The sequence below is a fragment of the Thunnus albacares genome, chromosome 10, assembly GCF_914725855.1.
Source record: "Thunnus albacares chromosome 10, fThuAlb1.1, whole genome shotgun sequence".
Classification (NCBI taxonomy): domain Eukaryota; kingdom Metazoa; phylum Chordata; class Actinopteri; order Scombriformes; family Scombridae; genus Thunnus; species Thunnus albacares.
Genome location: NC_058115.1, coordinates 17,287,251 through 17,314,676, shown reverse-complemented (window position 1 = coordinate 17,314,676; position 27,426 = coordinate 17,287,251). Strand labels below are relative to the sequence as shown.

General features: G+C 39.7%; 1 protein-coding gene across 1 annotated transcript in view; it reads left to right on the top strand.

The window, feature by feature from the left end:
• The window catches only part of LOC122990088 (dedicator of cytokinesis protein 2-like), a 99,940-nt gene that overhangs the window by 19,728 nt on the left and 52,786 nt on the right, over positions 1-27,426 (top strand). The window contains exons 21-25 of the mRNA XM_044363204.1: positions 61-195; positions 4,543-4,651; positions 5,111-5,181; positions 7,208-7,314; positions 25,301-25,443. Of these exons, the coding sequence (XP_044219139.1) occupies positions 61-195; positions 4,543-4,651; positions 5,111-5,181; positions 7,208-7,314; positions 25,301-25,443 (565 nt within the window). The remainder of the gene's footprint in view (positions 1-60; positions 196-4,542; positions 4,652-5,110; positions 5,182-7,207; positions 7,315-25,300; positions 25,444-27,426) is intronic.

The following is a 27,426-nucleotide window of genomic DNA, read 5'->3' as shown; positions in this document are numbered from 1 at the left end:
TTCTCTGTCTCTCTCTCTATTTCTCTTTCTCCCCTGTTTTCTCCTATCACTCTCTCCCAGAAAGCTGATGTCAGTGTTGAAGAGGTATCTGGATGTCTCCAGCCGAGGGGAGCAGTGTGAACCAATCCTCCGAACTCTTAAAGCCCTTGAGTACATCTTCAAGTTCATCGTTCGCTCACGCATGCTCTACTCCCAGTGAGTGTTTTTGTAGCTTTTTGTGGACTGATCATTATGATAATGACTTCTACATTCTTCAAATTTCAAATACAGATTGTTAGAGACACAGAGACACAAACACACACACACACAAAGCCCGGTGACGGAGTGCCAGAGTAATAATTTTTGACAGCTCTTTGAGAAAAGGCTGCTGATTACAGCACTAACGCTGCTAATAAGCATTGATGATTAAGTGCAGTGTCCGAATGAGAGCTAATGACAGGGCAGGTATGCTGAATGGGCAGCCAGAGATACACCAGCCAGACAAAGTTCCAGCAGGAGAGACTTATGACATTTCCCATGCTGAGCTGAGAGCTACACTGAATGATACGGTAAATGTAAACACCATTTGTCACTGCAGCACAAAAAATGATGCTGACAGACCAGAAACATGAACCACAATTGTCTTATATGCCTTGCCTGCAGGTGACTTGATTGCCTACGGTGTGTGTGTGTCTGTGTGTTTGTGTGTATGTACAAGTATACAACCATTTGCGGAGTTGAGTGTTTGTTCACGTAAGACTGCAAGGTTTATGTAATCAGGTGTGTGTCTCTGTTGGGAGCACTATATTAGTGTTTGCAATATAGAGTTGGGAGCGGATGTGTTTCTATGCGTGTTGCTGTTTGTCATTCAAAGTCCACAGGTCACTTAAGGTCTGTCTTTTTAATCTTCTAGAGGGCATTGTGGGCTTTGTTTGTCGAAACTGGTGTATTTGTTTATCGATGTGGTGGGTCTGTTTGCTTATTTATTTGTAGACTGTGAGGATTTTTGTGGATGCGCTGGTATAAAATATATAGGGTCCAAAAGTCTGAAACCACTGTATATATTTATGTATGAGATATATATATATATATAATATACACTTACAGGTTTGCTTAAGTGTGTGTATGTGTGTGTGTGCATCACACATTATCGCTCCACTGCTCCTGGATTGACTGAGCTCCAGTCGCCAGCCTCCCCTGGGTATCTCTGAACCGATAAATTTCACTCTCTTCTCTCTTCCTCTCTCTTCCTCTCTCCTCCTCTGTCTGTCGTCCGCCAACTACCTCCCGCCGACAACTTCAACTTCCTCTGCATCTAAAGTTTTCACATCACATTACTCCTTCTATAAGGTGTTGTCATGCCAGCAGAGAATCAGGTATTCAAGGGAGCCACTTGCGCTGTAGGTGCATCTGTAAAGTTCCATCATCATCACCATCAAGACTAGCAGTCATTAATAGTTAAACAGGCGGCATTTAAGATTTATTAGCTTGTCAAACTAGCTCCATGTTCATGCAGAGTCTATTAGGAACGTGTGATGTTTACTGCGAAAATATGTAAGGCACGCTGTACCAGATTTTGCTCTTTCTTTCACCTTCTTTCTGTCCTTCACGCCCTATAGCTTTCATTACTTCCCTGTAGTCTACTTCATCAGTTGTATCTGTTTCTTTTTCCTTCCCCCAAGCACCTGCTATGTTCTATATTTCTCCTTTGTGTTCTCCTCCCCTCGTCCTCTTTCTATTCATCCCTCCCCTCATCTTTAAATCTAATCTTCTCTCTTAACTTCATTTTCCTTTTATTTTTTTCACAGCTATAGAAGAAGATTGCATTAATCTAGAATCTGTATGTTTTCCACTGTGAAGATCTTTTCTCATTAATGTGATATGGATCTTATTATGAGATGAGATCAGTTCTTTTTCCTATGAGATCTAATATTAATCTAATATCTAATATTTTTTTCTAGTCATCACAAGACCTTTCCAAGGTTATATTTAGTCCTTTCTAATTTTGTTATCTTGCCTATTTTATCTCATTATTTTTAGATCGTACCTGGTGATAATAAGAAATAGTATTTGGTAATAATAATAAAGATAAAATCATGTCTTAGAGAAATGCAAATTGCCTATAATAACATAACATTCATCACATGGAGAGCTAAAGCTCCATTCCATTTGTACAAAACCTCAAACTTAACAGATCAAGCAGTCCTTTTGGGCATTCAAGCCTTTTAACAGTTATACTGATAGACCTAAGGGGGGACTGCACTGTTTGTTTAACAGGCAGGACCTGTTTGTTAATTGTCTTCATGAACAAATAAGTTTTAACCACTGTCTAGGTAATTGTCTTATTGTACCATTCTTGCATTTTAAATAGTTTCACTGATTGTCATTACTGTATATTGTTGATTATATTTAGTTTATTATGCCAAGATTTTAAAAAGTGATCTATCTCAGCCACCTTGGTCATTGCAACACTTATTCACTCGCCATGTGAAATTCAAAATATCTGCATTTCAAATTTGACCAAACCTGAGGAAACCTTGTATCCCACTGCTGAATTGTAGCCTTGAACATTTCACTGATTGGTGCTAGAGGGAACTGCAATTATACATCAAAACAAGGTGACATTCGTGACTGATTTGTTCAGACAGGGATTTCATGATTCATGGGAGACATGTTTAGTGTTGCCTAGTTGTCTCCTTTTTTTCTCTTTCACTTTCCTTCACTATCCCTCACTACTCCCTCCCCCCTGCTTATTGTCTCCCCTTCATCCCTCTCACTCTCCTCTCCATCTGTCTTCAGTATTAGTTTGCTGAGCTAGTATTACGTACTTGTGTTGTTGTGCTCATGAGTGTGTGTGTGTGTGGAGATGAGTTGTAGCAACAGCTTATTGTCGTTTTTAGTTCCACAGACATCTTTTGAGTTGGATAAGAGTGGTACTCTACAGGCTGTAACAGGCTATATTGTACTAAGTATGGGACACAACTATTTTACTGAAGTGTATGTGTGTGGCGTGAGTGCAAGACCTGATGTTATCACACTCACACATCTAGACATATTCTGCACCCACACGCACACACACAAATAAACACACACAAATTCATGCACAGACAGGGCTGGTGGATTAAGCAGGACAATGCGTCTGTAATCATAACTACTCTGCAAAGAGCCCAGTGATAATACCTCTGTGTGTTACCGCTTAATCCCTCCCCCCACATGCTAAATTCGCTGTGTGTCACATGCTAATCCTTCCCTACAGCACTCATAATTTCTATTGTAATTAACAACTGCACAGCTCCACTGAATCACAGGGAGATAGTGAGGAGACTTGGACAGGGAGGGGGTGGAGAGGCTGATGCAGGAAAAGTTTGCTGGGGGTGGAGGAAGTAGGACTGAAGGGATCTTAGAGGGATGTGTGGGTGTGTGCATGAGTTGTGAATAGCAGCAACAAAGATAACCCATTTTTTGTTGTTAAGTTAGAGGATTGTTGTAAACACAGCAGTCAGTGCTTATCCATGTGTGATGCAGTTGTATGTTGTCAACATAGTAGTGCATTTATTTGCTTCATAACTTTACAGTAGTGCATTGAATTAAGTGTGTACTGGGTTGGTTCCGCAATTACTTAAGCAGTAGGACCAGTGTGGTATCATGCTCTTACTGCTTTAAGTGTAAAATGAAACATTGACTTGAAGTTAAAGTGTAGTGTAGCACCTTCATGTTGGGTGTCATTTTCAACCATATTGAAAGATATGAGGAACTACTACCAATTCACTAAATGCAGCATTTCCACAAAAACTCAAGGACTCTGGTGAACTTTCTCTTGTTCCTTGATGACTTTGAGTCAGAGCAGAGAAAGTTGGGGCTGGCTCGATTAAGGCCATTACCAACCTAGAATCAATTTAAACTCTGATTAAAAACAATTACTGCACTATAATTTGTGTCCCAGTGGAGTCACTTTTTAAAAAATCATGAAATCTATAAAAGCCAGGAAATAAAATATGTCAAGTAGATAAAAATGGCTTGTTCTGGAATAGTGTCACAATTGAAGTAAAAAAAAAAAAAGGTTTATAAGGAAAGATTGCTGACATGACAGGAAGGAGTTGATACAATAAGGTTTGAAATTATTTCAAAGGTTATGAAATGTATGGATATAAGTCTAAAGGCCTAAAGTGCCTCTAAAAGATTGCTGCAACCAACCTGATGTGTTTATTAGAAACAGGGCCTCCAGGACCTGTGCTCATGTGGCACAAAGAATGACCAACATATGACCATATTGTTTAGTAATTTTATATATGTGCTGGCAGACAGATTGACTGACAGAAGAGAATATTGTTTGGAATTATGTTTTCTTTAACGCAATCATACACAAAAAAATATTAAAATCAGGCAGCTTCTTGTCGGCTAGCCTTGTTGTGACCCTTTGTCTCTTCACATCCCACTCTCACTGATTACTCACCTCCCCTGTTGTTTTCTCCCATCTTTCAATCCCTTCCTATATCCCCCTTGCCAATCATGTCATGTCATGTATCTCTCATTTCATTCATGAATTTCCTCCTGCCCTCCTAGGCTGTATGAGGGGAAAGAGCAGGCAGAATTTGAGGAGTCGCTGAGGAGGCTTTTTGAGTCCATCAACAACCTGATGAGAACAGACTACACCACAACTCTGCTGCTCAGGGTAATCACTTGCTGCACCCATACTTAACCACCAAGTAGTCCCTTTTTCCTTTTTCTCATCTTCATCCTCACATATTTTCACCTTCATTTGTTTTTTCTATATTTTCCTGTCTTCTCTGCTCTTCATCTTCCTTCTCCTCTTCATACTTCTTAAAGGTGATCTCTCAATTTGATTCTACATCAGTATTCTGCTGCTGAATGTCTTCCTCTCATTCTCACTACATACACCGAGCCAGACATAGAAACAGCCCCAGTCACAAAGTGTGGCAGACAGTCAGGCAACCCTGTGAAAAATAAAATAGATCCTTTCACACACTTGTGATGAGAGCCTATTTGATGGCAAAGTCACCTTGTATTCACCAACAACTTCCACAAGATTTCAAGATAGTAATTCAACAGTGTTAACTTGTGTGTGTGTGTGTGTGTGTGTGTGTGTGTTTGTGTGTTTGTGTGTCACCAGGTTGCTGCTCTGAAGTACTTGCCAACAGTCCTGCATGATGTTGAGAAAGTATTTGATGCCAAACTCCTTAGGTGAGCTTACCCTTCAACACACACACACACACACACACACACACACACACACACACACACACACACACACACACACACACACACCTACCTTATCTTTGGTCTCACTCAGGGACACTGACAGAGAAGATATATGGGAGCTTTCAGCTTAGCCCAAATTTGCTCTGTTCTTTGTTCAGTGACCCCCATCCTTCTGTCCCCCACACATTCCATCCTGGTCGAGCCTTACCTTCTTTATCAGGTGATAAAAATCTCATCAAACTGACATATACACAAGGACACACACTCAAACACACTTTGTAGCGTCTTGATGTACCTCAGAGAGGATTGACAATTACAGCGAAACGATCAAACAAAACCCATTTGAAACTCTGTCTCTGAGCTTCACTCTCAGCCTCTTGAAGAGCAAAGTGACATGGAACGGCTTGTTTAACCTCTCCTTGACCTAGAATCATACTTACAATATACTGTTTAGCCCAGGATATTACCTCAGTATACATACAGTACAGTTTTTACACACTTTTACATTCAACCGAATGGGACGATGTGTACAGATTTTTTTCCTCACTAGAAATTTAAAGCATCTTATTTGTCCTCTATTTCAATTCCACAACCAAACATGGATCCATTGACTTGGCGTGACTTTATTACTTTACTGAGAGTAGATTTGAACTGATGTTTTATTGACTTGCCACATTCAGTTTCAAACACCCTCATCCTCATAAATTCTCTCTTCACCTATCTATGACCTTTTGTGTGTTTTTGTGTGCGCATGTGTGTTTGTGGATTATCCATATCTGCCAGTTCAGTCCCTCGAGTGGCTGGATGTCAACACAGTGTCACAAAGGTGCTACCTGTAACACCTGCTGCACAAACATACACAAGCATTGCACACATACAGGGATAGAAAGGTGATGAGGGATAGAGTTAGAAATCAGCGCACATAATTTCACTTTCTGTCATTCATTTTCTCTTTCTTTCTTGCTAACCCGTATTGTTTGTCCTTTGCAATTCTTTTCACACAACCATGCAAACACTCGCATGCACAAACATACCCAAGCCATTTAAACTTGAATGCAAGGTACCTATTATGTCCCTGTTCAGAATTGCCTCGGGTAGAATTTCCAAGAGCAAGCTGTGTGAATTACAATCATTGTGCATGAAGTGGACATCAAAGCTTCGTCTCTTCTCCTGAATAGTCACATCTGTACACCTTGTAAACTCAGTGTGATCTGCAGGGTGGTGCAAGCACAGATATTGTCAGCCATGCATGTGTTTTGTTTGCTCTGTGTCCTTTGCATGTCCATAGGGTATAGGCTGACATTTTGAGTTTTAATTAGATTCTCTCAGATGATTAGTGGGCCCGATAAGTCTGCACTGAGCCACCGTGCCCCAGCATCTCCTTGTGCCAACTTATGCACATCAAAAGTCACACAAACTTTGTTGTGTTTTGGAGCATAGGTGATGCATTTCATTCTTTTATACAATTATTGGAAGTGCTACCGCGGCCTGTGTGGCATAATTTAAGGAGACAGAGACAAAGTGAGAGACAGACAAAAAATTGAGACAGAGGGTTTTCCATGCTCTGAGCATTCAATCTTTCTAAGTGGCATCAGGGTTTGCAACCAGCCCGTTTAATTATTCTAAAATTGAATTTGGGGCAGAGGATGACTCAAACCTGTGTCTTCATTAAAGCAAGTTTGGACTTTAACTCATTTGTTTTCATGGGGCATACACTGCTCTGCTCATGTCTGTGCTGCACTCTGATTCAACCATTGCCTTTGGTGCTTGCATATTTTATTTCTGTTAAGGATAGATATTTAAAGCTCGACTTACAAAGTTGTGGTTGTGTTTTTCTATCTTTAAATCAGTTATATGGTGGGAATCTGTTCTAGACTGTAGAATTATTTGGTTTAAATTAAATTATATATTATATTTATGATGCTCATTTTCAAGAAAACAAACATGTTGCTCTTCCCTGGTAATGATTGTACTAATTATTTATTCTACCCCCAATCGCTCTCTCCAGTGAGTTGCTGCATGACTTTTATGCCTGCATTCCCCCTGAGAAACTCCAGAAACAGAAGGTGTCTTCTATGACTGAAATTGTCAGCAGCCAACTGTTCCAGAGACAAGGTGCGTACATTTTTTCCAGTTACAAGGTGGCACTGAGCTGCTAACCAATTGTGGACTTCACAATTGTGTGAAAAACCTTACAGAGCGTTAACTGCTTTTTACTTAAAAGTTAGAAGGTCTATTATACAGTGAGTAATTCCAGCCCAGCAACAGGACTGATTAGACAGACAGCTGTTATCATGTACTTTATGACCAGTAAGGGAGTTCTTTGCTTTAAAGGTTTTATCTTCATACAGCACACTGGATAAAAAGTGTGGTGCTAATACTGCAAGGGCAATGTTCCATTCCCTCTGGGGCAGTCCAGTAAAGCACTCTGGTTAAAGGCATCAGCCAAATGGTGAAAGAGCATGCTGATGTTTATGCATTTATGTTATAAATGGTTTACTTCTTCATACACACAGATTGCACTCAAGTCAATATAATACATTTATATATATATATATATATATATATATATATATATATATTTACACAATGTACTTGACACATTACATAATTTCCGTCAGTACCTTTTTGTTTTAGAACACTGTTATTTATTTGTTTGTTATTAGATTAAAAGAAATAAAGGCTACACCAACCTTAAAATGATTTTCTGCTTCAGCTAGCATTGACATTGAGAAGACATGGATATTCAGAGTGTTTTCTTTGGGGGCTATATTCTATCAAGATAAAGGAAAGAATAACTCACAATTACAGTGGTGCTATGTTTACCTCCACTGACATTACAATCAGTGCAATGGATTCCAGTCAGATACCATCTTATTACAATCAGCACAAGTGGCACCTACTGACATACCACTCCACTGATGGCAAAGGTTACTTACAGTCATTCCTGCTTGGATTAAACTGTCTTTAGGCTACAATACATCAACCTAAAGAGATATTACTGAAAAAAATAATCTTTGGCAATAGCTGGTGGTTTTTCTTTTGTCCTTGTGGTGTTTACATTCCCTCTCTACCCAGACTGGAAATGTCCATGAACCTCATTGCAAGCAGAAAATGAGTACACCGTTCACGCCTCAGTAGGTTTTGGTAGTGTTATCCATATTAATGTCACAGGTGATACCTACCATCTGCAAAAGAAGTAATATCATAAGTTTGAGTTAGATAAGACAGGAAGAGTTTTCAGTGCGCTGCAGTCATTAATGTGTCACTTGTCACACCATGCCTACTCTACTTTTAAATGATTTTCACTAGATTTGGCATAATTGCCAGGGACACATGATTTTGTGTGTGTCGTACCTTTTAAAGTGCACTACACTTTAATGATCATGCACTCTACACCAATCTTATTCCCCCCCTACCTCTGTTCAGCCCTGTTATGTCTGCCTAATTTGCTCGTAGTGGGCTGATAAGTGGTGATTTCCCCTGCAGAGGACCATGCCATGATGGATAGAGTGGGCTAATGTTGTGCTTCTGTGTAATACAGACTTGATAAGGGGGGGCATAATCAGGCTTCTGCAGTGCAAACCAAAGAATTGGAAGTAGACTGTGAGTGATTGTGGTGGACCAAATTTGGTTTGAGACAGAAATCAGCCTGAGCGGGACTGAGATGGGATACATGCTGGTCTGTGCTAGGCAGATTCAGTCACATCACTGACTTTGCTCCAGGTGTGCATGAATGCATTCTCATACATAAACTGCAAACACGATTGTATGAATTTGTTGCAGAGTGACTGACACTATATCTGGATGTGAGTGTAGTTGTACATTTCAGTGTTTGTGCTGTGGTTCATGCTTAAAGGGTATGTGCACTGCCTTGAATGTTTTTTTGCCCAATGTAGCAGTGGGTCCGCTCATCAGTCAGTCGCTGCCAGCCAAGTCGGTAGCTGTTCCAGGATTTGGTCTTTTGGTATTGATCCTGGTTCAGATGATTGATCCCCCAGGGTCCGAGTCAACAGGCTCACCCCTCTGGCTAGCTGTCAGCACAGTCAGAGTCACACTCTGTCACCAGGAAAGGAGTGAGAGAGGGAAGAAATAGATGTCAGGTAGAAAAAAAGAGAGCAGGATAAAGTGAAAAAGGGGAAAGGAATGTAGGGCATCATGCCAAAATGCTCTATATCAATTTTAGCAAACTGAGATCTCTGAGTTCAGTCATGTGAAAAACAGATGACTGTCCTGCAACCACTTTGGAAAGAGAGGTTCTGAAATGACTTATATTCCCATGAATAAAATGTTTTGAATTAATGCCTACAGTAGAATCATTTTTACTGTTTGCCATTTTTTTAATGGAAGATGTGTTATTTTGGAGAGAAACACTTCAGATGCAAAAATGATGGAAATGGAGTCAGACAGAGGTTGTGGAGAGACCAATGAGATAGGAACAAGCTGTGGAGGAGAGGATGAGAAAAAGAACAATTTGCAAAGGAGGAAGACAGAGAGACGAAGGGAGGAATCATTTTTTTGCCATATATTTTTTATTGGAAACCAGTATTATACAAATGTCAAATACAAAGTACAAATCCCTGTTCCAAAATAGTTTTTAATCTTTTTTTTGGTGTGTTAAAACAGAGAAATAAAACAACACCTTCCTCCAACCCCACACCCATCCCAAACTCTCAGGAGACAGAAAAGAAAACGCACACATACAAAAAACTAAATAAAGAAAAAAGCATATATACACACACACACACACACACACACACACACACACACACAAACGTCATTTGTCATATCAAGCTCAAGCTCCTTTTAACAATTATCCCTAGACACTGCAAGAAAGAGCACACCTGGGGATGATATAAGATCATATAAAATTAAGATCATACCATGTGCCTTGGGGAGAGAAAGCTCCTCAACGACAAGAGAACCTGCTGGAAGCTGAGAGAAGGATGTAAAATATGTGTAAGCATAATTACGAACTTGAAAATACCAGGAAAAAATGAGATTTTTCAAATTTAAAATATTCAAAGAAGAGAGTACAGCTGGGTTTCTAATGTGTTTGGGACAACAAGTCAAAGGGGCACAGACCAGAGCCGCCAGACATGATGGGCGGAAAGAATTGTCCTCCATTATACACCAATCAAGGTTGAGAGAGTTACATCAAGCATAATTTTTTTTCGAAGACTGGCTGCCCAATAATAAAATAAAAGGTTAGGCAACACAAGGCCCCCATCCCATTTGCTTCTTTGCAGTACTGCTCTACATGCTCTTGGGTTCGTGCCAGCCCAAATAAACTATGAAATTGTTTTGTCTAACAATCGAATAAATGATTTTGGTAGGAATATTGGAAGACACTGGAAAAGAAACAAGAGTCTGGGAATGTTCATTTTATTAGAATTGATTCTGCCCATCAGAGAGAGAGGGAGAGAGTCCCAACGCTTCAGATCAGATTTAATTTCCACAACCAACTTTGTGAAATTATTTTTATGGAGAGAAGGGAGGGAGTGAGCAATGTTGACACCTAAATAACGGAAACTATTGTGGGCCAATAGGAATGGCAGCGCACCCGATGGAATTTGCTTAGCTGCCTCATTAATAGTGAAAAACTCTCTTTTGCTGATGTTTAACTTACAACCCAAAAATGACTCAAAAGTTGTAAAATATTGTCTACACAATTACCGGGGTCTGTGACGTAAAGCAAAAGGTTATCAGCATCAAGAGATACTTGATGTTCCAGTCCAGCTGTATAAATACCAGTGAAGGGTAAAGATGATTTGAGAGCAATGGAAAGAGGTTCTATCTCTACAGCAAAGAGCAGGGGAGTAGAGTCAGAGGGATGTAGTCAGACCTTTGAGAATTAGTTATCACACAAGCAGTAGGGGCAGAGCCAAAACCAAATTTCCCCTGAACAGAAAACAAATAATACCACTCAACCCAATCAAAGGCTTTCTCAGCATCTAATGATACAACCTGACATCATGAGAGGTGTCAGGAGAAAGCACAATATTTAAAAGTCTTCTAATATTAGACAATACTGGCCGTCCTCTAACCAAACCCTGTTTGATCTTCAGAAATTATGTATGACAAGCAAGGATCCAAACAGCATGCCGAGACCTTGGCTAGAAGGTTTACACCAGAATTGAACAAACTTATTGGTCTCCAGCTTCTGCAATCTTCAGGGTTTTTTTCTTTCTTGAGAATAAGTGAAATTGAAACTTGATTTAAAATTAGTGGGAGGGAGCATTGTTCCAGTGAATCATTAAACATGTGTAATAATAAAAGGGCAAGTAGGTGAGAAAACTTATGGTAAAAGTCAATCGGAAGTCCATCTGGACCTGGCGTGTTATTTTTCATCAATTTAAGACAGGTGGCTATCTCCTCTAACTGTATAGGTTTATCCAAATCCTACTTGTCATTAGAATCTACAGTAGGGATATCTAAGCTATCTAAAAAAAATCTATTGTAATCTTGTTCACAGGGGGCTCAGATTTATAGAGATTAGAATAAAAGGAAGTGAAGTGTATTTTAGTTGGATCAGTAGTTAGGGAGTGGGAGGAGTTATAGACTTGAGATATGAAGAGAGAGGCTGACCAACGTTTAAGTTGGAGAGCTAAGAGGCGGCTGGCTTTATTGCCATATTCATAGTTTGTCACTTTAGTCTGTTTTAAAAGATATTCTGCTTTACCCATGGAAAGCAAGTCAAATTCAGATTGTAACCCTTTTTGGTATACAGGTCTGGACTAGGAGAGTTGGAATACTCTGTATCCATGCTGAGAATTGCATTATCAGCTCTTGCTGCTTTTGTTTATTTTTCCTGGCCAAATGTATGCCCTACGAGATAATCTCTCCCTGTATTACAGCTTTTCAAGTTTCCCATAACAAAGAGGGTGAAGTTGACTCAGTCCTGTTAATCTCATGGAAAACACTGATTCTTTTTGAGATAAAATCACAGAATTATTATCAGTCATTAGCCTATACCCCTGCATTGAATTTCCACTGTCTTAGTATTAGGCTAGAGTACTAAATCTAAACTGTGTGGGGTGTGATCAGAAATAATAATAGCAGAATATTCAGTAGATTTCACAAAAGAAAAAAGAACCCTGTCTACATAAAAAAAGTCAGTATGAGAATAAGCTTGGTATACCTTTAGAAAATAGGAAAATTCTTTTGTGACCGGGTGACAAAAGCGCCAGGGATCCATGCAACCTAACTGACTTGTAAGGGATGACAGTGTCTTCAACATACCAGAGGATGTAAGTTATTAGGCTGTGAGTGGTCAAGCTTGGGGTCTGTCACTAAATTCAGGTCCCCCCTCGTAAAATGAAATGATGGGTATTGGAAAAAAGGGAGGTCATATAATTTGGGTTGTCCCAGTTAGGGGCATAAACACTGACCAATACAAATGAAATTTGATATGTGGGCACCATCATGCTAGCTTCGCCTCTGGAGGTGAGAGAAGCCTGTTGTGCCTGACTTTTAATGCCTGCTTGAATTGATTTACTCATTTCCGTGCAAATTAATGTATTGTTAATTAAAACAAACTGTTGCACTGAAAATGGACTTAAAAGATAGACATAAGTAACAAAAGTTACCAAAATTGCACAGGAGGCAAACACCACACGCCTTTCCACTACATCGTTCAACAGGAAGTCATATGGGAAGAATCTTAGAAAAGTAAAGGGAATTGAGACAGGGAATAGAGAAGGATGACATGGCGATTGGTAAAGGAGGGACAGGGCAGAGAGATAAGTAAAGGGAGGGAAAGATGGATGACAGAAAAATGGGGAAGAGACAAAGGCTACTTGAAAAGAGGAAACAGGGGATTTGAGACAGATAAAGAGAAAGGAGGGAACAGATGGACTGTGGTGCTGAGAGAACACAAAATAGCTTTGGGAGAGTGAAAAAAAAAAACAGAGTTCGTGAGAGAAAGAGATAGACTGGTCTTGTTTTGCTATTAAACAATCCAGAAGTGATTAAGGTTTCAGGCCTGCTCACGCTCGATCTGTCAGCAAACCTGCATGCAGTTGGTCAGTGACACCCAGCCCCTCTTCTGCTCTCTTCTCCCCACCCTGCGGCGCCGTGCTTATTTATTTATTCATTCATTTATACATTGGTCCATTCCATCTCGAACCGTGCCTCACTAAATGAGGGCTGACACTCAGTCTAATTGAGATGCATTTTAGCATTGGGATGCTAATCAGAGGGCTTGTATGCTGGGGTGCTATTCGTCCAGGAGGCTTAAATATGCAGCAGATCTAAATTATATATTTATAATGGCTAATGGCCCCCGGTGTCCTATCACTGCTCTGCAGTACATATTTAATAACCCTACCTGTCTGTCTGTCTGAGCAGGCCTGCCAAGCTTACTCTCCAGGGAAAAATGTCAAGCCACTGACAGAATAGGAGAGGTTAGACGATTGAAGGGGATGGTGTGTGTGTGTGTCTGTTTATGTGTGACAATGTAAGATGGACAATCACTTGCTTGTCCATGTTTGACGATATAAAAAAATATCTTTAAAAGCCCTTTATTTTTTAGATATTAAAAAAAACAAAAATTAATAAAACATAACAAAAATATTGTATCGTAAAAGTACAATTTGCAGTGAAACCACTCAGTAGTTTAACCGTTAACCTTGTAATTTTATTTTTTACTCACTTGGAGGTGTATAATGACATTTACTGCAAGATTTTCTGAGCTGTCCTCATAGCAAGTGGACATTTACTGCAAACTATCATGGTCAGCATCTTTTTTCAGTAGAAAACACAAGAACTTTAGTGCTTGTGGGGATATAAAATTTGGATGAAAATCGGTTTATATTAATCCGCTCCTTTCTGGAAAACTGTTTATATATTTTGGTAACAAACATGCAAAAAACAAAAACTGTAAGCCTTAACTACTGTATACCATGCTCTATGTAAGATTGTTGCATACTTGTATGTTAGGTTGTTTTGTTGCAGTAGGGAAACACTTTTTATAATGTGGTCCTGTCACATGGTTACATGTAATCATTTACTCTATAACCCGGGTTTGAAATGATATATGCGTGTGTGTCCAACATGCTGATTTTGTCTGTCCATGTGCTTGGCTCTCTCATGACTGGTTGCATCCATGGGCAATGTTTGAAAGGATTTGATTTCTCTGACTCGAAAGTTCTCTGATTTATTCAGCATATGCTCCTGGGATTAAGCTTCTTGGCAAGCACATACTGTATACACACAGAATGCACACATACTCACACGTGAATAGACACACATGTGCATCCTGTCATACGGGGTTAATCTGGTTTTGAGACAATATTACATTTACAAGGCGCATTATGGCTCAATTTAGGCAAATTATAATGCCGTGAGGCAATCACTGTGACAGATTGAGAGCATCAGTGCTGATAAAGGGAAAAATAGAACGAGAGATCAGAGAGAGCAAAGAGCAGAGGGACAGAGGGATGAGTCTGTCATTTTGTTTGCCCACTCATTTCCCCAAAGCTGGTCAAAGTCCCTGATTCAATCCACTAACCCTCTATATCTTCTCAGCCAGGCCGCCATTTCCCGTCCTCCATCTGTACAGTTGGACACAAGACTACAGTCATGTTCCCTGTCTTGTAATACATACTAAACATATTGAGGGAAATCCCATACCGTACGTTTTAGTGTAATGCTCGTGTAAGGGCCAATATAACGAGTACGTATCTCTGTAACATGACCTAAAATAACCCATAATTCAGGAAATCAGAAATGCTGCGAGGACCTCCAGTGTAAAAGTATTTTTTTCAAATTCATCGTTTATATTAATCCATACAAACAGCAGCAATTTCATTACTTAAATTGCTTCCATTTTACTGCAGCACATTATACAGGATTGTTGACATTGTTCACACCCATGTCTATATTTCCCTCGCTGTGATTACTTAACAGATGCATGTCAGTGCTTGATGAATATGGATGAGTGATGTACTGTACAGTTATTATTGTCAGGAATTAATCAGTGCTGAGTGATCTCGGTTGTCCCCACATTCTCTACCAATCAGCATTAGTGACAGGTCACTTTAGGCCCTAGTTATGATACTGAATGTGGTTTTCTACATCTGGCTTCTAAGAGAGCTTTAGATGACAAAGATATTACCATGTAACCAAGCAAAATCTGGCTTACAAATGTAGATTCCATGTGGTCTAAAGCAAGATTAGACTGTGTTAATAACTTACTTTAAATAAATCTCTTTTTAAAAGCAGATGTGAAAAAGCAGTGTTTTTAGTAGTGGAAATATGGTAGTGTATATGATAAATATGTGAAGGTTAACCTGAGGGTAAGCAAGTGTTTGCATGCATCACAAGGGGCCTGCATTTATTGTTATGTATTTCCCCTAGCCTTTCCCAAAGCAGCTGGTTGAGCTGTAATTTCAAAGCTGTCAGCTTTACTGCTGCTCAGAGTGTGTGCGTCTGCATGTGTGTAACAGGTTGCTGGTGGTCCCGCAAGCCACCATGTGCCCCTATGCTTTATTATAGGGACTGTGTGAATCATAATAAAATGTAATAGTCATATGGCTTCTGTGTCCCCTCAGGCTCTCAAACAGTGTTTTTCTCTGCTCTGCTCCATTCTGTTCTTATAAAATACAGCGTACCATACCTGTTTACTCTCCTCTTCTCTTCTCTCCTCTTCTCCTCCTTTCTCTTCTCCTCCTTTCTCTTCTCCTCCTTTATCTTCTCTTCCTTTATCTTCTCTTCTCTTCTCTTCTCTTCTCTTCTCTTCTCTTCTCTTCTCTTCTCTTCTCTTCTCTTCTCTTCTCCTCCCTCCTTACCTCCTGCTGTGTCATGCTCTAATATATTATTTTATGCTGTGTTCCTTTATATTAGCTCTTGTTACATCATATTAAAGTTCATGTCACACCTTATAGCAACTGCAGTAAGATCACCCAGCAGGAACCACCTGTCATACCTTGCTGAGAATTATGAATGTAAATTGGGTCCAAGATGTGGTGCCTGGGTATGTGGTGTGTTTGTGTGTTTGACAGCACATGAGCCATCTGCCACAAATGTTTTTGACTGTTGTTGTACATGCTGACCCAAAATAGCTGAGCTTACTGTAGATCTGTGGGTTGTTCGGTCCAGAAGGTTAATGAGAGTGAGAAGTAGTCGCTGTCATTCAGTCTCTGCAGAGACGGCACTTTGGGAGGTTGTGGATGAAACAGTGGAAGGAAAGAGGGATGGATGAGACTAATGGAGCAAACTGAATGGAGTTTAATCATTTTGGGTAATGCCTCTGACTCACACTCTCTCTGTCTTATTTATATTCTGATCCATTCCTGTGTCTGTGGGGTGATCTCGGTGGAAACTGAATGCAGACAAGGACAGTAGAGGCACACAACAGTCACTGTACCAACACACTCACCCATTAATTAATTTGGTACAGATGTGAGTGTAAACGAGATGGGAGAAACCTGACCGAACAGCATGGCGCTGTCAGTAGCCTGGTTTCCGCTGCACAGCTAAGCAGGACCTTTCTGTTTTACTTCTCAGGTTACTGCAAAATAACAGTTAAAAGCTTAATGATCCCCATTGGGACAGTGGGTCATTATACAGCAGCAGCATAACAAGAAGATGGCAGTGAAGATAATTAGACAAATCATTACCACGGTTCAGTAAATTGGAGGTAATATAATGAGTAAGTGAATAATGATTTACAGATTGAGCAAATATATCAGCTATATGGTTGCCGTATTATGAACTCTAAACAAATACAAATCTGGATTTAAAAATCAAGATCAGGTATAGCCTAAACCAGAGCCAGCAGCTTCATGATATATTACTCTCCTATCAGAGGACACTAGGAATAAGCCTGCCCATCAGTCAAAGCAATAAGATGGTTCACTGCAAGGCATTCATGTACAATTGATCTGCCTTGGTTAAATTGATCAAAACTCTGTAGCAACTAATGCTGCCAACAGACTAATTGTTCAATCAATGTAATGGTCCTATGGAAGACAGAGCAGAGCAGGAAGGCAGAGATGAGGGATGGCAATTAGTGGGTGACTCATAAAAAGTGACCAAGACAGGTGGAAAGAGCAAGATGGGGTATAAACAAAAGCAGAATCTGAAAACAACACTCATTGGATTATTTGAATAGTATCAACATTATCTCGTACTTGTTATCCATGCAACAAATGTTTGTGTTTGTGGTAAACATGACAAAAAGGCTCGATTCTGTCTTGACTAATGAGCAAATGTCAACATGTTTGGTGTTAAACTTCTAAATTGCCTTAATTCCCTGTTATAGTAAGATATACTCTTATTATTTCTGTGTGTGTGTGTGGTTACTTGGTAGTTAGCATGAAGAAAAGCAATTTTTCTCAAGAGAACCATTTTGAGACAGCTTTCCTGCCTTTACAAATCATACCTGTCAGATATATTTTGCTGACACACGAACCCAGCAATTAAAAACTAGAGAGGCATGGAGCTTTAAATTTCAGATGGGGTTTAAAGATGGAGCAAAGGAAAAAGTGAGAAGGGCGAGAGGAAGACAAATGAATGACAGAGAGAGAGTGGATGAGACGAGACACCCACAGTGACATGGAAAGATGAAAAACCTGCTGAGAGAGACATTTAGTCATCACCAAGCGGCGATATAGTTGGCTTGGTCCCAACCCTTCCTCAACTCGGAAGATTAACTTGTCGTTGCGCCTCCAAACCTCCTCATTATCATCTTTTCTATCACTTTATCTTCCCAAAAGCAAGGGATGACGTCTAAAGAGAGGGATGGAGAGAAAGAGGAAGACACTTCTGATTTACATGCCTCTTAGAAACTGAGATTGCATCTTATTACCATGCGCTATAGTTTATTGTATTTGGCTGTCAAATGGAAAAAAAAGGAACAGAAAAGGGATGAGTTAGCTGCTGAGCCATCAAAGCTGCTCTCTGTGTGCTGGCCCGCCAGCACTGGTGGCTGTCTGCTCTCACAAACTTGGTAACCCAAACACTTAACCACACCCTCACACAGGCACAAAGAGATACCAGCTCTTACACATCAAATAGCAGTGAAACACCAATTCAGACACAGAAAGGACAATTCACACTTGGACACAAAGACACAAAGACATTAATAATCAAAGACTGAGATTACAGCTAAAATAAATAGATATTTTGAATAGGGCTGCACTAACGATTATTTCCATTATTGATTAATCTGTTCATCATTTTCTCTGTTAATTGATTAGTTGTTTGGTCCATAAAATCACTGTTTCCCAAAGCCCGGGGTGACGTCCTCAAATGTCTGGTTTTGTCCACAACCCAAATTATTTAGTTTACTGTCAAAGAGGACTAAAGAAACTGGAAAATATTCACCTTGGAGAAGCTGAAATCAGAGAATTTGGACTTTTTTTTAATGACTTAAAACAAGTAATCGATTATCAAAATAGTTGATGATTAATTTAATAGTTGACAACTAATCGATTAATTGACAAATCGTTGCAGCTCCAATTTTGAATTGAATATAGATGAGTACTTGGAGCTCAGGTGGTGAATCTGAATCTGTTTTGTGTATTTCTTTCTTTGTACAAACGTGTATGTCTGCAGATGGTGAAAACTAGGTGGAAAAAAAGTTAAAAAGCTTCCCAATGTTTGCCCCAAGACCTTGATTTCCATTTTTCTGTCAGTGCCTATTGGCAAAGCCTTCTTCCACAGCATGGCAAAATTGATTTACTGTATTGTTGCACCGCAGGCTGTAACGCATAACATGCAACTAAATCACACAGGTGTGTGGAGTATAGAAACACAGGTGTGCTCAGGAACCATGTCTGTGCACCAATATTCATTTATTAATTTTGTCAATCACGAGGATGTGTGTGTGTCAAACTACACTATGCTGTTACAAAATAGCTCGTAAATCATGTTTATTTTTTTTTTTTCAGGTAATATTGATATCAAACTGCTTCAAATATTAATAAAAAGCAACAACTTGATAATTGCTGAATCAATTCATGTGCCTTGTTTGTCTCTTTTCTCTCTGGTGCCTTTTTCATTTTTCCTCTACTTCTCTCTCTTCACTGGCACTGCTCCCCCTGTTGCCCTTAGTTGAGCCTCTCAGGCTTTTTAGGTTGCTTCGTCACGAGCAGCCCCAAGCAAGCTTCACCAAACAGACCTCTGCAAAAATGGTTTAAGGTTATAGGATTAGGGCCATGACTCGGGTTAGAGTCTGCCAATCCTAGCGAAAGATGTCGGATTTGTATGCAGGCCGAAAGGAAGTTCTGTCTGAGAGGCTCAAGTCAGAGCAGATCTAGAGCGCAGCACATGTAGGACTGTTCTGTGCTTGTGACAACATAAAACCGGTGATCGGTTGGACGAATTAATAAGTGGCAAATACTGGGTTCCCATGGGTCTTTGAAATCCTTGAAAGTTTGTGAATTTGAGAGGGAAAAAAAATCAAGGCCTTGAAATTTTTTGAAAGTAGACGTAAATAAACATGGGTCATTGAAAGTGCTTGAATTTATATATTTTGTGCAAGAATAGAATATTGTTTTGCTGTGCTGTGTTAGAGAAGACAACAGACCACATAGTCTGTGAGCTTCTGTAAAGCCTGCTAGTTCTCATTATAAGAATTCTGTGTTGTAACAGTAATTAACCTTGATCCGTGTCTCAAATTATGCCATGTTTGGTCATTGAATTTGAGGGAATTGGGCCTGGAAAGTCCTTGAAAAGTCTTTGAATTTGATGTTTAAGAAGGTGTGGGAACACTGCTAATAACTGATACATACTGTTGGCTTGTGGAGAAATATGAGATGGAGAAGCAGAGTTGTGAGAGACAGAGCAGTAGGTTTATGTGTCAAGGACAATTAATGGAAACCAAGAGGAAAGATGTGAAAATACATGTAAAGGGTCAGTAGAGGGCAAGAAACAGGATGGAAAATGACATGGAGGACCAAGGAACAGAAAGAGCAGAAATAACAGATGAGGAAAGTGAGAAACCAGGAGGAGTGAGAATAGGAAATATAGACAGAAGCTATAGATTTGATGGAAGAAAGGGAGTTTCATTTTCAAGCTTTTTGCCTCCAAAAGTAGATCTAATAGTTCTGCCAAGACATGTATTGCATTTCCACAATAAGAAGTTTCTACAAGTAGTTAAACTACTCAGCAACAATGATGGTACTCTTTGAATTCATTTTGACTGAATCAATAATTAAAAGCTCACTGAAATGACCTCAGGTGGGTCTGCTTTCATTCTTTTAATAAACACAATATGTGTCCTTGCAATATCTGCTTTTAAAAACTTCAAGAACAAATGCTGGAGGCATCACTCACTTTTGACTAATGTTTTACTAAAACAACGATGTTATCCACTGTGAGGAGGCATCATTTGTTTCTATAAATAAAAGAAAAAATACTTATCAGAGGGCAAGACTTTTTTTCATATCCCTCAATTGGAGCACATACACACATACACTATTTCTTCACAAGGATTGGAGTGTATGGTATGTTCCCCAGAGCTTTCCCCAGTGTTCTTTGAAATAGCAATCATTTCAGATGCCCTCTTAAAGAATGAACTACCTGAGAACTGCACACGGTTGTAGCTGGTGTTCTTACAAGACTGAAAGCCCTAAGGACCATGGTGCAGTTCAAAGAAGTCTGAGAAAGCCATCATTCAGGCTGAAGCAGCAGATATTTACATTCCTGATGTTATTTCGGGGCCGGCAAAACACAGAGAAATACCTGCAAAGTTGAAGGCGCCGTTCCGCATCAGTGACTGAAGACAGTCTGGACGAGCATTACCAAGGCAACCTGTACTTCATAATTTTTGATGCTCATACTCAGGAGCTCCACAGGCGATTTGAAGGGAAGGGGAATCTAGGTAAAATCAAAACAGACAATATGCTCCCTGACAGATCTGTCAAAGTAGAAAGATACTGAAGATGAGTAAGCTATTAGGTTGCTCATGGGTTTTCTATATGTTTTCTGAATTTTAAGATGAGAAGCAGCTGCTGACTGAACTAAAAGTGTTTTACTCTGCATACACATGATCCCAGAAGAAGGCAGGATTTACAGGGTGTTCAAAAAGCATGAGACTCAGGTTGTTTTTCCATCACTATTCAAATTGGTGAAAATATACACTCTTCCTGTGTCAGCAGCTGCTGTAGAAAGGTTCTTTGCTGATAAATACCACCAGAGTAGAGCCGATTGTGTCTCTGTGAACAATAAAATTGCTGCAGTCTATAGTATATAAAATCTGAATATATCTACCTGACTGTCGCTGAAAGTTTTGGCTTTATTTTTAATTTAGAAAATAACCACAAATAAATAGGAAGTACAGATAAGTCTCAATTTCTGTTTGGATGCTCTGTTAATCTCCATCTCGAGCTCTTTCCTCTTTTTCAACAAAGGCAGCACTTTGTATGTTATGTAAGAGGATAACTAGAGGAAGTGAGACAGGTCACACCTAAACCAAGACATGTACAGCTTTTAAACCTAAAAAGACCTAAAAAAGAAACAGCAACTTCTCATGTGCTAGAATGTGTCTGCAACTCATCCTCTGATGTAAAACTCCTTACAGAACTGCTAGATACCAGTCTATCCAAGTATTGGTGTGCCCCAATGTTAATTTTTCAAAATTTTGCAGTGAGGTAATGTGTGGACCTTCAGTAAATGTATTCCTCTGTCCTCCTGCACACTCACACTGGGTCAAGGTAGGCGTAAACCTTGAAACTTGCAATCTCGGTTATTTTTTCATTACTCCTGGCTCCTGACAGAGTAAAAACACAAAACACACAATGTAACACACAACAGGATACCCTTTCAACCCCACTCCAGCTATCTACTTCACTTTCTCTCCCCTGAATGTGTTGCAGCAGGAAATATCAGCTGGGTTTATTTCTTAGATCAATAGAAATATAGAAGCAGGTGGCTTTGGGGTCATTGCACCAGGGAATGGAGTCCTTCACAGGTTTAATGGTACATCCACCCCCCAGGAAGGCAGATGGATTAATTCTCAAGCACACACGCACACAACCATATTGCTACAAAACACAACCCATTGTTTTCTTCATCTGAAAGGACAAAAGATGATGAGTTTCTGCTTTGATGGATTAAACAGATTTATCAGGGTATCTACTCAAATACAAAGCTTGCAGTATCTAAAACACCATCCTCTTACCTCTCTAAAGGGCACAGTGAAATGACCAGGATGTCTCCTAGTTTCATGTTCAAATCTGAGAGAGGTACATTTTCAAGAAAGATAAAGGTTCATTAAAACGCTCTCCCCCCTATTTCCATTTTAATGATTGTATTTTATGTCAAATAGATTTAAATTACTTTGCACTGAGATACTACTTTTGTTATTCATCCAATCTTTTACTTAACTCTTCTTCCAGCTGGCTTCCCTCTACCTGTCCAGGTCCCTCCTCCTTCACCTCCCTCCATTTTTCTGAGTCATTGAGGGCAATTTGTGACTCATGCATTTCCACCCCTCTCTCTTGCTGTCTTACCCGCCAACCCCCCCTTTTTCTCTGCATGTTTGTGTGATGGAGTGACTGTTGTGATGAGGGTCCACTCAGCAGGCGCATAGTCTTGGCTCAGTTAATAATGGAACTAACGAGCATCAGCCCAGATGAGCTTTTAATGGGCTCTGTCTACCTGGGGCTACAAAGAGAGGGATGGTGTGGTGGAGGGAGAAGGGTTGAGGTAGGGGGGGAGCAGATAGATGGAGAAAGAGGAGGAAAAGAAAGGGAAAGGTCAAGCTGGTAGACACAAGGAAAAATACACTTTAAATATAATGAAATTCTCAGTTAATCCCAGAATTTGTTGCCATCACAGTTTCCTTATATATATTTGTAAATGCACAGTACATCATTTGTAATGACAGTTAAACATTCATATCTGACAGGTAAATCATTTGATATGTAATCATGATCCATGATCCAAAACCAACTTGGCTAAATTATGGAAGCTGTCGGATAATCAAATTGATATGTTAACTGTGTCCACTAGCTATTATTAGTATTTAATAATGTTGGAGTTGCTGTAGTAAGTTGCTATAGCAGAAACTAGTAGTAGGTCACCCTACATAATAAAGATAAATGTAATGTTAACATCTATGTCACGATGTGGCTCTGAGGCCATGATAAGAGTTAGGGATGTAGGCTGAATAATGAGTAATTTATTTAACTCAGGAGCACAACGGTAAACACAAAACAAACTAAGAATACAATGGGATGTGGTTGTCAGTGGTGAGGGTGCATGCATACGTGAGTGGAAGGTGTGGTGTGAGGGAAAGGTGTTGGATGGCTAAAAAACAAAATAACAATGCGCGGGGAGGAAGAGAGCCTCTCGGCCAGAAAAGCAGGGTCTTATAAGAAGAGAGCACTGGGCCTAGGTGCTTCCAACTATAATGATCATCTTCCGGACCTCTGGGTACCTGCTGCATTATAGAAACAGAGTATAAGTACAAGCCATGGGACCATCACATCTATAAATCAACTGAAAACATAAACTTAAATTTTGGATCAACATCTTTGATAGTGTCTGTTTTAATCCATTCGCTGTCACCTTGGATTGTGTCTGTCTTTGGTGATAAAGCCACTAGCTCTGCTGACTTCTAAATATCAGATGATAATTTGAGTAGGACAGCCCCATTAAAAATCAATTATTCAAATTGTCTGTCAGAGCTTGCCTAGTCACATCACTAGTCTCATTAAATCATCAAATGGCAGTGTTATTGTTTACAAAACAATGCAGAGTTTCAGAAGCCTAGTCTGGTGTCAGCAATTTGTCAAGAGAGTTAAAAGTTTAGAAAGACTACCTACAAGCAAAGTCAACCATTTCACTAAGCACATAGAAGGTGTAGTCGTGCATTTTGTTCAGCCTCGCAGGAAGCTGTTGTTTTCTAGTTATATTAATTTGACATGAAAATGGTTTTGCAGACATGTTATTTTGCATGCAACTGTGAGGTGGGACTGTTTTTAAGCTCTTCCTTGTTTTATTTTTAGTTTTACTGTCCAAACACTGCTTTAGGTTAAGTTAGGTCAGTTACATTATTTTGATTTTTAAAGTAGGATCTCCCACCACTCTTATTATGGCATAAAATTTCAGTCATGGCCGCTATGTATGTAATCTGGAAGGCAGTCCACTCATCATAAAGAAAATATCTGCAAGAAATTTGAAATGAATATCAAACACCTTTTGGAAATATTAATGACCCATTCAGAGAGACTTAAGAAAATGCAGAGAAACAATTGACCCTTGAATATCGGTAGACGGTTTCTGCCTCTACCTCAGATTCTACTTCAGTACTACTACATATACTCTAGTACTTCAGTGATTTCCTATAATTACTAGAATGACTTTGGACAACCCTCAGAGAAAAGCTGTGACCATCCATAAAGGGTTTATAGAGCAGTTAAGCAGGTGTAAATAGTACAGAAATCGAATGGATTACTTCATTTAAAATACGTTTAACTATGTATATTTTAACATAAATGAAATGGATTTCTCACATTAGTGTCCCTCACTTAGAAATACTTTGTCACTGATGTAATTACTGATGATGTATTGCATGTGTGACCAAATTAACAAATGAATTAACTAAAGATAAGGATTAATCAGAGAGATGGGAAAGAGGAAACGTTAGGCCATGGTGATTGATGTGTTGACTGTCTGGCTGACAGAGCAGCAGACATGCATAGGAACTGTAAATAGACACTTGATTGATATCACTCCATTGTGCAGTCTGGGGTTAGGGTTGAATTCTTCTTCAGGGTGCAGTAGCATCATTACTCTCTGCTGTGTGGGTGCAGCTGTCTCCACAGGTGCAGCACCAATTGATGTACAGGTCCGGGGTTCAGGCTTTGAAAGATTTTTGAAAGCGGAATCATATTGAAGTAAATCTTGATGTGTGACTGTTGATGCTTGTGTTTGAACATCTTAGGGCATTTTTCTGTTTTAGGGCTTTGCCCAAAATAAGTAAATAAAACATCACTCTCACATAGTGAACACTGTCTCACACTAAGTTTTCTCACGGACTGAGTAGTTTTCCTTCTGTAAAAAAAATAATCGGTGTACAGTTACTGTGTGTTATTCCCGCGTATTAAACGTGTCACCTTTGACCATGTGTTCTTTTGTTTCTTCACAGAGTGCCGTGATGTTTTGCTACCCATGATGCTGCGGGAGTTAGGTGGGGCACTGGCCAGTATGGCTGATGGTCCTCATGATGAGAGGAGAAACAGTTTGGAGCTTCTCAACAACATCCTGGAGGTCCTCAGCAGAAACAATGTGGTGAGACACTCGGCAGCTCTTTACAGTCGGCATTGAAATGATTCAGTTCGTTCATTCAGTTCATTCTGGACAGGTGTGAATAGGGAACATAGAGAACAATTTGACTGGACTTAAGGACATCCTGGTTCATGTTGTTGCCTGTAGCACAACAACCTCCCAATCTCAGCATCTGCCTAAAGCAAGATGGCAGGGTCTTATCTTTCTCTCTCTACATTGTTACATCATTTCTCTTTTTCTTTCCAACATTTTTGATTTTAAGGTTTTCTATGTAGTTTTAGCCAGTATGCAAAATAGCCATCCCAATCTTCTGTAGCTTTCAGCGGTAGCTGTATGACCTGAAATGTCTTTTTTTTTTTTTCTCTTTTATAACCGTGCTTTGCTGTTTCCCACAGATATAATCAAATGTCAGTGGGAAGCAAAATCAAATCCTCAGTGGTCACTTGAGGCACAACTCAAGTGACTCATCCTGATTCCTGGCGCGAGCAGCAACAACACCAATTCTCAGTTTATCCAGACACAATTTGCATATATAAAAAGATGAACAAGCCTGTCAAAAATAAAAATAGCTGAATAACCAAGATCATAGAACAGTGGATGCTTACAGTTGAGGCAGACCAATCAAGAGAAACTGATGAGTGACAGAACCGTCAAACATCATGTAATTTGAAGCTACACAATACCTCTCTCCCTTACAAGGCATTATTATCAGCAACATGTGAGGGGAAAAGTTGTCCAGCCCGCAATTAAAAGACGTTCCCTTGATCTTTTTAGCATCGTAGAATGAATGTGAACTACCCCTGAGCTCTAGGCCACCCCACTGGAACTTGTCTCCCGAAGAGTAAAGAAAATAGCCTTAAGCTGTTTTGTCCTCAGTCATCCAGTCGTGCAGGGAAGCAGCCCTTGACCAATTAGAATCTAATTGATTTTGTTGCACGCGTGTTGCTGCATGTTAGCCTGTTAAATCAAAATCCAGTTAGCTCCTGAACTAAACACTTTAAACTTATAAACTTATACAGGGACACAAACACATGCAACAAATGCAGTGCCAGAATCCAGCCGAGAGCTTTTTAATTGCTCTTGCAAGTTGTTGACAGCCTGCTGAGTCTTTGAAGTGAAGGTATTGCTTTTTTCAGCTCTATTTATTTGGATAGCACTAATGAAGCATCAGCCAAGACAAGGGAGACGGGGGGGAGAAGAGAGAGAAGTAATGAATGGAGTGGAGTGAATTTGATGAGATGAATTTGCGTCGGTTGAGGTAAAGAACAAAAGCAGGCACTGGCAGAGTGTCAAAAGGACATGACAGGTACAAATACAATCATGTACAGACTAGAAAAACTGTGACGCACAGCTTCATACAGGTTTTCTGTTGTATTCAAAGTATTTTTTTTCATAAATCTACACCCAAACAACATATTGCTATTTGGCCCACATGCCAGTTTGTAACATTAAAGCCACACACACTACATTGTCTGGTGTATACATGTTACTAGAGTAAACTTAGCATAGTTAATAGGAAGCTTGACCTCAACACCTGTACGTTGCTCTTGCTGCACAACTCTTTGTAAAAGCCAGACGCTGTTGTTGTCAATGAAAAGCCCCTCTCTCTCTCTCTCACACACACACACAGATGTGTTATCTGACTGAAAAAGGCAAACTGTGTAGGATTATTTTTCAGAATTGTCAAGGGAAAAATGAACAAGAGCAGAAAAGGACAGGGAAATTAAAAAACGCACACGGCCATGCAGAGAGAATGGAAAAAACAGTGAATAGAAAAAGCAAGATGGAGGGTTAAAAGCTAAACAGATGGCGGTAATAACGTTTATTTCTTAGACAATAAGGTAGAGGGATTTTAGAAGAAAACAATACAGAGAGCTAGCGAGAAGACAGTATGAAATTGGAAGGTGGGGGTGTGAGAAAGAACAGGTGGAAGAAGTAAGAAAAGTATCAGAAGCAGAGGAGGAAGAGGTGATGGGAGACGTCTCG